Consider the following 12,459-nt stretch of genomic DNA (forward strand, 5'->3'; position numbering starts at 1 on the left):
TTTTTTTTTTTTTTTTTTTTCGGTGAGAGAAGGTAGCGAGTGACTGTGAGCTCTGCAGCTGTGACTGTGGGCTAGGCAGCTGTGGCTGTGAGCTAGGCAGCTGTCAGGGTACAGGATAATATTTAATCTGTGCCATCTGCCCCTTCTTCATCATAGAAGGAGAGGTCCGTCCCCCCCTACCCATGTCTCCCCTCCTCCCAGATGCTGGACCCTGTCCTGCTCAGAGCCTCTCAGGAACTCTGTGTCATCAACTGCTTAATAATTCTCTCTCTCTCCTTGGTGTCTTCAGCTTCTCCCATGCCCGAGTCCTTCTGGCTGGCGTGTGAGCACGCTGAAAGCACTCGTGTTATGAGTAAAAACAACTCTGCCTTGGTCTCAGTCCTCTTTGAGCGTGTCTCTCTCCTTCACGCGTGGAGCTGATCTGCAGGGAGTGGCGTCTCCTCACTTTCTCCATCTTCTCCCCTCTTCTTTATCTCTTCAGGCTTCTGCCCACAGTGGCACAAAACAGCTCTTCCGCCCCATGCCACCAGACCCAACATGTTCCCCAGTTCTCATTGCACAGGACCGTCACCACCCATTGGCGCTCCCGGCCACTCTCTTTGCTTGCAATGCTCTCTTCTTTGGCAAGGGAATCTTGTCAAACGAGTCTCCTGACTTCCCTTTTCCCTCTGGCCACTCGTTGTCCTTCTGTTAGGCTTCTGGTCATCTCGCTGGCCATCAGATGCTGGCATTCAGCAAGGATGAGGGGTAGGGCATCTTCTCCTCTCACTCTGGACGTCCTCTCTATGTGATATAAAATTCTCTATCACCCCAGCGTCAGTGTCTGTGACCTCCAGGAATACATGCACATCTGCTGAATTAACACCTCCCGTAGATGTCCTAAGACACTGAAGCTCAGCAGAGTGAGAACACAACTCACAGTCTCCTTCCCCTGTCCTCAAACCTTCTTCTCTTCCTGTATCCATGCATGAATGACACCCCCATCCATTCCGTAAGACCAAAGAGAAACTGAAGAGGTATTCCTGAGACTGACCTCTTCACCTCTCCCATATCCAGATCATCTTGGACTCTGTAGTCTTACCTCCTAAATGTGTCGGAATCTCTGCACCCCTCTCTGCCTGTGTTACCATCGCTCTGGTCCTACTTAGCATCCTCTTCTGGTTAGATTGCTGCTGTCACTCCTGCTTTTCAGGCACTGATCCCCAGCAACTCTGAAGCTCAGTGCTGCTTCCTGCAGCAGGGCTGTGCACATGCTACTCCATGCGCCAGGCATGTTTTCCCATCTGTTTTTATATATTAACTTTGTTTCATCTTTCAGATCTTACAGTAACAGTCAATTACCAGAGGATATTTTTGTTGCTCTCCCATGTATGTTAAATACTATTACATTCTCTTTCTGTTCCATGTACCTCTCCTTGTAGCACCTGTCACGGTTCTTTTGTTTGTGTGACTGTGTAATTAATGTGTCTTCCCCGTAAGGCTCTCGACTTCTTGAGGGCCTTGTTTGTACTCACAATCACTCGTGTCTTCTGGCATTGTGGTGTTCAGTATGGCAGGTGTCCTCTATATACTTGCTGAATGAATGAATGAATCAATGATTGACATCACCTCGACTATTCTTTAAAATAACATGTTTTTGATTGACATTATGTCGATTATTTTTTAAAATAATAAGTTGTTACAAAGCTTACTTTTTATGTGGTTTGAGCACTCCCTATAGAGTTTTATTCATTGTGACTGCTTTTCTACATAAGCTATAGGAAGATAATGCTCATGCAGGCTTGGTCTGAGTTTTCAGAGGGTCTGAGGTCTGGGCTGATGGGGTCGGCCATACTGAAGACATACCTACACGTCTGCCTCACCACGGAACCCTGTTCTTGCACATTCAAGGTCAGCTGGCAGGAGCCGTTGGGTCTTTATGGCTCATTACTAATGGCAGTTCTTTTGCTCTGGTCACACAATGAGGATGCACTTCTCTACCCACTTTGTCTCAGGGTGGCCATGCCACCTGCCTTCCCTGATGACATGTGAGTGGTTCCAGGCAGGTGCATGAAGAGCCAGTGTGTGATTTCCCACACTGCATCTTCTCTTCCTTTGCAATCAGGAAGCAGGAGGCGCCAGGGCCTCCATCAGTGGGTTTTCTGAGTGGCTGTGGGGATGGGACGCCCCTGGCCAGCTGCAGTGCAGCACGCATACTTGGTTGGCTTGTTATTGCAGCCTCATCAGCCTGTCCTGACAGCTACAGAAATATAAAGGAAGTTTGTCCCAGAGAGTCTTTTCTTTGGCCACAGAACCACATTATTCTCCCCAAGAGCAGAGAGAAGCTCCAGGACACAGATTAGGACAGATCCTTGTCTTTTGCCAGTGCGCCATGAAAACTAGGAAATAACGATGGAGAGTGAGAACCCATTGCTGTATGAGGAGTGAGGTCAGGCAGGCTGTGGAGGGCATCTGCTGACCAGGGAGCAGAGGGCCCTGGGTGGGGTCCTTATGGTGCCCCAAGAATTACAAAAGCACCTGCTGACCAGAGGCCTCTGGAGCACCCACGCCACTCCTTATAAGAAAGAGGTTTCTCCAGCAGTTTTACCAAGCAGGTTGACGTTTTGCTGGTGGAGCCAAACACAAAAACGCGGAGTGGATGCCATTCTGTATTTGGAGAAACTGCAGTGACTTCCCCAGCTCTACCCGTAGAAGTGGTCTAGAAGGTCACACTATTTCACGTGCTCTCTGATTTTTTAAAGGAGTTCGACATAAGCAGTTGATAAAATGTGGTGTATTTTCTCCCCAGAGACAAGCTGAGATAGTTAAAGAAGATGAAGAGATACATGAGAACACCCCTGATTTTGAGGGCAACAACGTGAGTTCATTTTATTTTGTATTTAATGGCCTGGATCTAAGGCACCTAACACGCTGAACAGAGCTTACGTTTGGTGGTGAAAGGATCTGAGATCATGAGTCAGTTCCAAAGTACAAGCCAGCGTGGAATTGGAAGCGAGTGCATTTCCTAGGCAGCTGTGGACATGATCTCGTTTCCTGTGCCAGTTACATGAGTCATTTTAATTGCATGTACACTTGTCCTAATTACTTTCCACTGTACTTCTAGTCACAAACCTAAAACCTTTTTCCCCAGGAAGTTTCAAGATGTACTTTAGCAGGGAACGTCCAGGGAGGTGAAGGAAGGCAGCAGGTGTGCAGGTGGCTGTGTGGAGTGGACACCTGGGGCACCAACTGGCGTGGTTCGCAGTGTGGTGTAGTAGCCAGTCCCTCTGGGGAGCACGAGGGTGAGGATGTGCAGTGCTCGTGTGCAGATGGCGGTGGAAGCCAGCACGGGATGCTTGGCAGTGTGGATTCTCACTCGCTCTTCTTCCTCTTTGGATGTCCTGGAAACTTCCTCCATGCAGGGAACGTGTGCCTGTGGTCCTCTATGAGATTATGCAACTTATCGTCCACATAAAATACGTGGATCAGGAAAACAGAATTTACTTTAAATGCTCCATTTTTAGCTAAGAAGTAGACTTCGAGGACTTCGTTTTCAGAATTCTGTCTCTGGATCTTTTTTTTTGTTTCAAGGTAATCTCTTGTTTTTAAGTTTGGCCGCAGTCAGGAAGCTGTGTAAATTGATCATCACACAGGAGGCTGTGTAATGAGCTCCCGGATTCATTAAGTCTGAGAGATGCAATCTGAGTCTATCCTCTAGGGCTGTAAACAGGCGGGGACACTCGCCGCCCTGCCAGGAGTCACTTTTTTTTTTTTTTTTTTTTGCTCTTAAACTTGCCCTGCAGCTTCCTGGCTGCCACCTCGAAGAAAGAGGAGGAGTGACCCCTAGGAAGCTTGTACGCGGGTGCTGGAGCCACGCAGGTCACCCCTGGTGCTTGACACAGCTTGGAACAGGTGTTTGTTGGAAGGGATATGGGTCCTCAGGAAGTTAGTTCAGGTTTTTTAGAAAACACCAAAGCAGCTTCTGATCTAAAACAGACAGTCAAAGAGGATACACTTGTAAAACAGCTCATTCTTCCTTCCTTATATTCGTGGATAGTTGTGGAAAGGTATCCTGTCTGTATCTGGATGAGTAGGGAAGACTGTTAGATGAAGAGCAAAGACAGTTTTTGATTTCTTTGGCATCCTCTGCCAAGGATAAGGGTATGTTCTGAGAGCAGGAATGAGAATGCAGATGTTTGTCTCAGCGCATTAGGCTAAGAGGGGCAAACAAGCCACTGGCTTACCTTGCTTACCCTCAAGGAGAGGATGCTGTTATGCAAATGGCATATTTCAATAGTGATATAACCTAGGCCCTCTGACTGCGGTGAGTTTATGCTCTCTCCTCAATGCCTTGTGCACACTGGTGGTTGAATTTGTCATCTGTGCTTAACTGACTTGTTATGGAAATCTACTCAGGCTGCTGAGGGGATCCATGCATATTAGTGACTTGCTAACAGCCAGTAGCAGATTTAATTTCTTAGAGGGCATCAAAATGTCTTTCTTAATGTAAGCACTATCACTGGAATTCAATGGCAAACCCAAGCACCTAGACCTTAGGTATCTGGGCCAAGGATCTAAGCTGCTGGGGAAAAAGGTGATAGGGACAGCCAGACGTTGGCTCTTTTGCCCAAGCACTAATGACGGGAGACAGGACAGGGAGGGCTGGGGAGCACACGAAGGCATCCTGAGCTTCACCATGCACCAGGCACTGTCCAGCCATTCCCATATACCTGGCCCCATCTCCACCGCACAGTCGCTCTCTAAGGAAGGCAGAATAAACAAGATTAAAAACAATGAGATGGGGAGTTTAGGTAGCTTGTCGGTGTCACGCAGGAGGTGATGGGGCTTGGATTGGAACCCTGTTTTGAGCGATTTCAAAGGCTGTGTTTTCTTCTTCCAGTGAACCATGTTGGTTATATGTAACTTCCCAGAAGAGGCATTTTCTGTATCAGGCTTCACACTGTGTCCCTCGTAGATACCGCTGCTTGGTTGGCATTACCTGCTGCTTCCAGGGGTGCAGGATGGCTCACGTGTTTCAGTTCTAACAGCTCCGTCTTTGCTTCTAACATGACTGGAACAAAGCTTTGTTGATGTGAAGTAACCCATGGGGTTGAAGGTAATTGGCCCTAAAATTTGGCCCATGTTTTTGAGGGCTCAAGAAGAGCAAGCATTTTATATGCTTTATAATAGCTGTAATAACAATTAAAAAGAAGCAGGACTCAATTAGCCCTTCCTGGCCAATAGGCCACAGTGAGCTAACCCTGCTCTCAATGAACTGTAGTTCACCTGGCATTTCATTTATACGTTCATGTGACAAATTAATCATATGACATTTATTTGATATCGATTATATTAAAATTTTTAGGCATAGGATTACTGGCTTGACCTCCTCAAAGACCGAGGTTGTGCCCTGTCATCTTACGTGTCATTCAGTGTCTTATATACAGTAGATGTATAATAAATACCTGTGGATTTGCTTTCAGTTGCCTATGATGAAGTTACTTAAATATGTAATCCTGGAGTAAAATGCTAATTACCTTGCAAAGTTGTAAGAAAACATATTATAAACTTTATTTATAAATATGTATTGTTTAGGCACAGCGGCTTACGCCTGTAATCCTAGCAATTTGGGCGGCTAAGGCAGGAGAATCGCTTGAGGCCAGGAATTTGAGACCAGCCTGGGAAACATCGTGAGACCCTGTTTCTACAAAAAATTAGCAAAACAAAAAAAGGTAGCCAGATGCAGTGGTGTGCACCTGCAGTCCCAGCTCCTTGGGAGGCCGAGGTGAGAGGATCGCTTGAGCCCAGGAGGTTGAGGCTGCAGTGAGCTACAATTGTGCCACTCCACTCCAGCCTGGGTGACAGAGAGAGACCCTGTCTAGAAAGAAAAATAACTACTACTCCTATATATAGAAAATATTTCTGATGTTTGATCACAAAGATGTGTTATTTATGTGGTAAAATACAAATGATTTTTGTGGTAACATATAAAAACACGATTTGCCATTTAACCATTTTCAATGTGCAGTTCAGTGGCATTAATCATGTTCTCCGTGTTGCACAGTCGCGGCCACTGTCTAGTTCCGACACCTTTTCATCTCCTCACACCGACACTCTGTCCAGCTCCCCGTCCTGCGCTAACTCCCTGTTCCGTGCTTTGCCTAGCCCCAACGGTGTTGTCATTTGGAGCACTTAAAACAATCGCAGCCTGGAGGAGCTATTGAGATGCAAGTGTTATGATGGGATCCTCCTCGCGCCGCAGCCCAGGGTGCATGTATTTTACAATCATGTATGTCAATAGCATAGAAGTGGGAGCAATCAAAATCAAAAGCAAAAATAGAACTGTGCTTTTGGATGACACTTCCTCATCCTCAGCATACTTTAAACGTGTTAATTATACACACGACAATTCTGACGATACTGGGCACTGTAATATTTTTTCATCCTTAAAAATGGAATGTTATTAACATTGGAACACTGGGATTTTCTCCAGTTCTTTCTTTTTTATTTTTTTTGAGATGGAGTCTTGCTCTGTTGCCCAGGCTGGAGTGCAGTGGCGTGATCTCGGCTCACTGCAAGCTCTGCCTCCTGGGTTCACGCCGTTCTCCTGCCTCAGCCTCCCAAGTAGCTGGGACTACAGGCGCCCACCACCACGCCTGGCCAATTTTTTGTATTTTTAGTAGAGATGGGGTTTCACAGTGTTAGCCAGGATGGTCTCGATCTCCTGACCTCATGATCCCCACCCGCCTTGGCTTCGCAAAGTGCTGGGATTACAGGCGTGAGCCACCTCGCCCAGCCTTCTCCAGTTCTTAGTGCTTGATTTGTTTGGACTCATTGGTTCTAAAACATCTTATGTGCAAGCAGCACTTTTTAATTTATGCTACCTGCGAAGTTGTAAAGCAATGTGTAACGGTTTTGAAAAGGTTCGATCCCTTTCCGAAGCAAGATGGAAAGTGTGAATGGCAATGCCAAAAACACATATCCATGGGCCACGTACGCAGGGCTCTCTCCAAGGACGACACGAGCTTCCTATCCTTGAGAGTACCTCCATGTGGTCTGTGGCCAGCTCTGAGGGATGCTTTAGAGAAGGGTTATGCATAGGAGTGGTCGGGCATCATGGCACTCAGGTTTTTCTCTGATTCCTTGTTATCAACCTTTTTAATAGTATTTAGGTGTTTCCTACTTTTGAAAAAGCTGTCTAAAAATTTCATGGGTAATTTTGTGTATTCAATAAAGAGAGAGAGAGACAGGAAGAGGGAGCAGGAGATTGACTCTGATTTTGGGGTGATGATTTTCTCTTCCTCCAAGAGCATCCTGTGCACGTTCAGGCCTCTCTGGTGCTGTGCCCGATGCCTGCTGCGCCTCTGCCTTTCCAGCTCTCACCCACTTCCAGGGCTTGCTGCAGAGCCAGCCTCGTCCTTACAGCTCTCTGGATCCTTCTTCTCCAGGGAGCGTCTCTTCCTCTGCTAACCTCCACTGGTATTTTGTTTGTCCTTTCTACGCCGTCCAAAGCACAATTTGGCTTTAGTTAGAGCTGTTTGTGTACGTCTACTGCCTCTTCTGAGCGATTCACGTTTTCTGAAGGAAGAGTCTCGACTTAATTCATTTTGGTGTCATTTTAGTGCCTTTCATATCACCTTGCACACAGGAGTAACTGATCTTGAGTTTGATAGAGACTCTGGAAGATATTAGGTGACCAGTGTGCGGCAGTGGAGGCAGCGTGGGGCATCGCACGGCCTCTGGCCTGAGGCTGGAGTGTGGCCAAGCAGGTGCTGAGCGTGGCCCCAGTAGAGGGGACTAAAGATGAGGGTGGATATTCAGTGAGTCTCAAAAGGCTATGTCAGAAGAAGTAATTATCTCCAAAGCCTTAGTGTTTATCTACATGAAAATCAAACTTTTCTCTTTGGAAAATTTCATAAAGTCAAAAGCTAAACAAAATAAGGAAGAAAGTATTTGCAATACAAATCAAATGTTCTTGATTTACACAAGTCTCATAAATCATTAACACAAAGCCCAGTAAAAAGAAAGGCAAAGAAGACAAACAGGAAATTCACAAAGAGGAATACAGATTTCCAGAAGACGTAAGGAAATATGTCCATATCATTCCTACTTAAACCAATGCAGATAATAAAAATGAGGTTTTTTTGTTGTTAAATCAGATTGATGATGTCCAGTGCTTAATAAATCCAGATTAGGGATTTGTTTTACAATATCCCTCCTGCAGGTAATTGAATACTATATTTTTATATTAATAGAGATGCAGAAAAGCAGCAATGCTTCTTATTAGGGTCAGGTATGAATCAATGCAGCCTTTGGAAAAGAGGGTTTTCTCTTTCTATTCAAATTAAACCTGTACTTTTCTTAAACCATTATTATCATCGCTAGGAATATCTTCTGCACATTTTTTAAACCATTATTATGATAGGAATATCTTACAAATATATTAATTAACAACTATTAATATTTGTTATATTAACATTCAATAAAGAGAGAGAGGACAGGAAGAGGGAGAGGGAGATGAACTCTGATTCTGGGGTGATGATTTTCTCTTCCTCCAAGAGCATCCTGTGCACGTTATATTAATATACAAATATTAATATGTTACAGTGTATTTATGACTATTAATAGAAACAAATGCAATGCTCATCCACAGGGTTGGTTGATTAGTATTTTACCAATAGAATGGGATATAATACAGCTGTGAAAATAATTAGATAGACTCATACAGCTGAAGGATGGGAGCTCCAAGATGTTATATTAAGTAAAAAAAATCAAAGTGCAACAGAGAATACAGGTATGACATGCTGCCTTTTGCATAAGAATGATCAAAAAGATGTACATAAAAACAAAGAGTTTAGAATAGGAAACAAAATGGAAGGAAGTAGGAGGAACAGAGCCGCAAGTCGATAGTGAGGATGAGGCTTGAGGCTTTACGCCAAGCTCCTGAATGATGTTTATGAGAAAGAATTTGACCTCCCTGAGAAGCTGAGTAGAGGCGGGGAAGATTAAGGATTTATTTTACAACATCCTTCTTGCAATAGTTGATTCCTATATTTACTTTTTAATACTAGGATAAAGAAGATGCAAGGCTTTGTGAAGACATTGAAAGCAAGGTTTGTATCAACAACAAATACTGTAGTTTTGCATTTTCTACTCTGAAGAGAGACCTAACAGGAGAATCCACGGATCCCCAAATCTTGTCAGGTGCTTTTTAGGAATGTAACTTTTTTGCCTCTGTCATACACCGTAGCTCTGTTTTCCAGAGTTAGAAAACCAGCTTGGAGGAAAAGAAGCAAATCACGGCCTTTCACATAGGTGGATGGATCCTTGGGAAAGGCAAGTAAGAACCAGGAGTGGAAAGTGCTGTAGGGCGGTGCGTGGCTGGCGTCTGAAGGTGCAGCATTTATGACTGCCTGGAAAACCTGGAAAACACGTGTGAATTATCTGCCAGCTACACCTGTAGTCACTCACTTAGGTTTTCCAGGCAGTCATAAAAGCTGCACCTTCAGACGCCAGCCATGAAGCTAAGGATGAATGCGCTTGCCTGGCGAGCACAAGGAGTAGGGGACTCACAGCCCTGGGGAAAGCGGATGTGTAACTGGGCCGGGGACCCCACCTGGCAGCAGACCCCACCTGGCAGCGGAAGGTGCTTCCCTCTAGAAGCGCTGCTCTCCCAGCAGGACTGAGTTCTCATCCTAAGTTGGTAGATGACTAAGTGATGATAGTGGTTTTTGTCTGAGTGTGTCAAGTTTCATTTATTTAGTCTTTAGTTTTCCTAGACTCCTCAGCACTCCGCAAAGGACGTGAGCCCTGAGTGATGGCACTTGGGGAGGTTAACCTAACCGAAGCCAGTGTCTACACACCTCGGGGACTTGAATCGGCTCCGCCTGGCTTTGGCTGCTCCAGAACCGGCCAGATGTGTGGCATCGGGAACACTCCTTAAAACCTGATTGCCTCAGTTTCCTCCTCTATTCAAAGTTTATCTGTCCACTTGTTTATAACAAAATCAACCTCCAGGAGAGAATATGTGTAAAGTCTGCTTAGCGTTACTACTTTTATTCTTATTATTAGTAATAGCTGACTTGCAAAATATTCCTGACCATATTATGGGGGAAGGGAACACGTGTGAGTTGTGTCCTGCCCATGCACGGAACCTCTGGTATGGGTGTGTCCCCATCGTGCAGTGAGACTCTCCTGCAGATGTGTCCCCCAGTGCACGGAGCCTTTCATGTGGGTGTGTCCTGCCCATGCATGGTGCCTCTGGTGTGGGTGTGTCCCCCGGTGCTTGGAGCCTCTCGTGTGGGTGTGTCCTGCCCTGGCACGGAGCCTCTTGTGTGGGTGTGTCCTGCCCGGGCACGGAGCCTTTGGTGTGGGTGTGTCCCCCCATTCACGGAGGAGTCTCTCGTGTAGGTGTGTCCCGCCTGAGCCCGGAGCCTCTGGTATGGGTGTGTCCTGCCCATGCATGGAGCCTCTGGTGCGGGTGTGTTCCGCCCATGTATGGAGCCTCTGTGTGGATGCACAGGCAGCCTTGTGGCTGGAAGAGCACTAAATTCCTGTAATGGCTTTCCCACTAACTTGCTAGGTGTCCTTTGTTAAGTAACTTGATTGATTCAATCAACAATCATTTTACATGTTTATAGGTTTGCTTACTTTACTTTTCAAGAATCAATGCGACAATGGTTTGGAAAGTTCCTGAAAAGTATAGCATATCTATGTTGAAAATGGTGTTTATATTATTTGTATTTGAGCTAGATAATGAAAGTTTTTGTTCCTCAGCTTGACATGAGACACTTGGTTTTCCCCACTCTTAACTCCCGTGTTAAAATCAGTGTAATCCATTCTGTTATGGGCGTTCCATCCTCTGGAACTCTCTACAGCCAACCTAACCGCACATGATTGGGAATCAATAATGTGTGTTCATGGCGACGTCCCTGTAAGCATAAATCATATCTGGTTTGAATGCCAAGTAATTCTTTGGAGCATTTATCACTTGTTTGGCATACATGTTACTCTTTTAAAGGGAATATTTTACCAAACACAATGGAATGAAAAGAATGCAAATCTGGCCGCATGCAAACTGTGCGCAGATAGTTTCATTTCTCCGACCCTTGGTTTCCTTATCTGTGAAACAGATAATTTCCAACTTGCGAAGTGAGTGTAAAGATTAGAAGTATTTAAAAGTGCCTTACTCAGTGGTCTGGGGTTAAATGCTATCTACTGTTGTTATTATTATTCTGTAATTTAATCATGACTCCAATGGAGGTCTAAAGTCTTTGAAAGAAGGAATGAGATTTTACTCATATTTGCACTTTTCTCAGCGTCAGGCATGCGCAATGCCTTACAGTAGACTATATATATATATATATATATATATATATTTTTTTTTGTTTGTTTGTTTATTTTTGAAATGGAATCTCTGTCAGCCAGGCTGGAGTGCAATGGCACTATCTCGGCTCACTGCAAGCTCCGCCTCCCGGGTTCAAGCGATTCTCCTGCCTCAACCTCCAAAGTAGCTGGGACTACAGGTGCCCACCACTACGCTGGCTAATTTTTTGTATTTTTAGTAGAGACGGGGTTTCACCGTGTTAGCCAGGATGGTCTCGATCTCCTGAGCTCATGATCTGCCCGCCTCGGCCTCCCAAAGTGCTGGGATTACAGGCGTGAGCCACCGCGCCCAGCCTATCAATTATATTTTTAAATGAAATTTTCTCCTCTGATACCTCACACTAGTTTAAAACTTAATACTTTGTTAAACTGTAAACAATTTATGTTGGTTGTAGACATTAGAAAATGCAAATAAGAAGAAAATGAGAAAGTGAAAACCCTGAATTCCTCTGCTCAGAGTCTGTTCTCACTTTTGTGCATGTTCTTCAGGACTGTTTTCCATTTTAAGTTTCCTTTTTGTGTAGAGTATTAAGAAGGTCAGAACTTGTCAAATAATAGAAAATTCTATTTTAAGAAATACTATGAATCAGTATTGAGGATATTTTCAACATTTTAGGTTTTTTTCTCAGTCTACTTCAGAATGTTGATTTTATTTATTTGAAATCGATTTAAACGTTTTTGAGCAGAGCTGCCATCACTTTAAAAACAGCAACAACAAAGCAACAGGCATCATGGACTTATGAGGAATTTTCCCAGAGCTGTGTTGCAAGTGTGGCTTCCTGGATGTCATCTGCTCTGAGTATTTCATCTCAAATCAGAATTTAAAAAGGAAATTTCAGTTTTTCTTCAGCAACAAATGTTCAATTTGATTTCTCATTGGCTATTTTTTTTTTGACGATAATGAGAAATAGATTTAAGAGAAGAAAAGTAAACAGACTGAATATTTTATCCACTAATAGATTTTAAAATGTAAACTACAATTTTAAATCATGAATCTAGGTGTTGAACTATTCTACTTCCATCCTGTATTGGACACATAGTAACTTTCTGAAATATGACAGCAACAAAGAGCATTCAGAATACACTGGGTGTGCA

The 12,459-nt window shown here is 44.4% G+C and overlaps 1 protein-coding gene across 1 annotated transcript in view; it reads left to right on the plus strand.

The window, feature by feature from the left end:
* Window positions 1-12,459, plus strand: part of DCDC2C (doublecortin domain containing 2C) — a 100,247-nt gene that overhangs the window by 39,489 nt on the left and 48,299 nt on the right. The window contains exons 7-8 of the mRNA XM_011992688.1: window positions 2,789-2,857; window positions 9,051-9,092. Of these exons, the coding sequence (XP_011848078.1) occupies window positions 2,789-2,857; window positions 9,051-9,092 (111 nt within the window). The remainder of the gene's footprint in view (window positions 1-2,788; window positions 2,858-9,050; window positions 9,093-12,459) is intronic.

The sequence above is a fragment of the Mandrillus leucophaeus genome, unplaced genomic scaffold, assembly GCF_000951045.1.
Source record: "Mandrillus leucophaeus isolate KB7577 unplaced genomic scaffold, Mleu.le_1.0 Scaffold416, whole genome shotgun sequence".
Classification (NCBI taxonomy): domain Eukaryota; kingdom Metazoa; phylum Chordata; class Mammalia; order Primates; family Cercopithecidae; genus Mandrillus; species Mandrillus leucophaeus.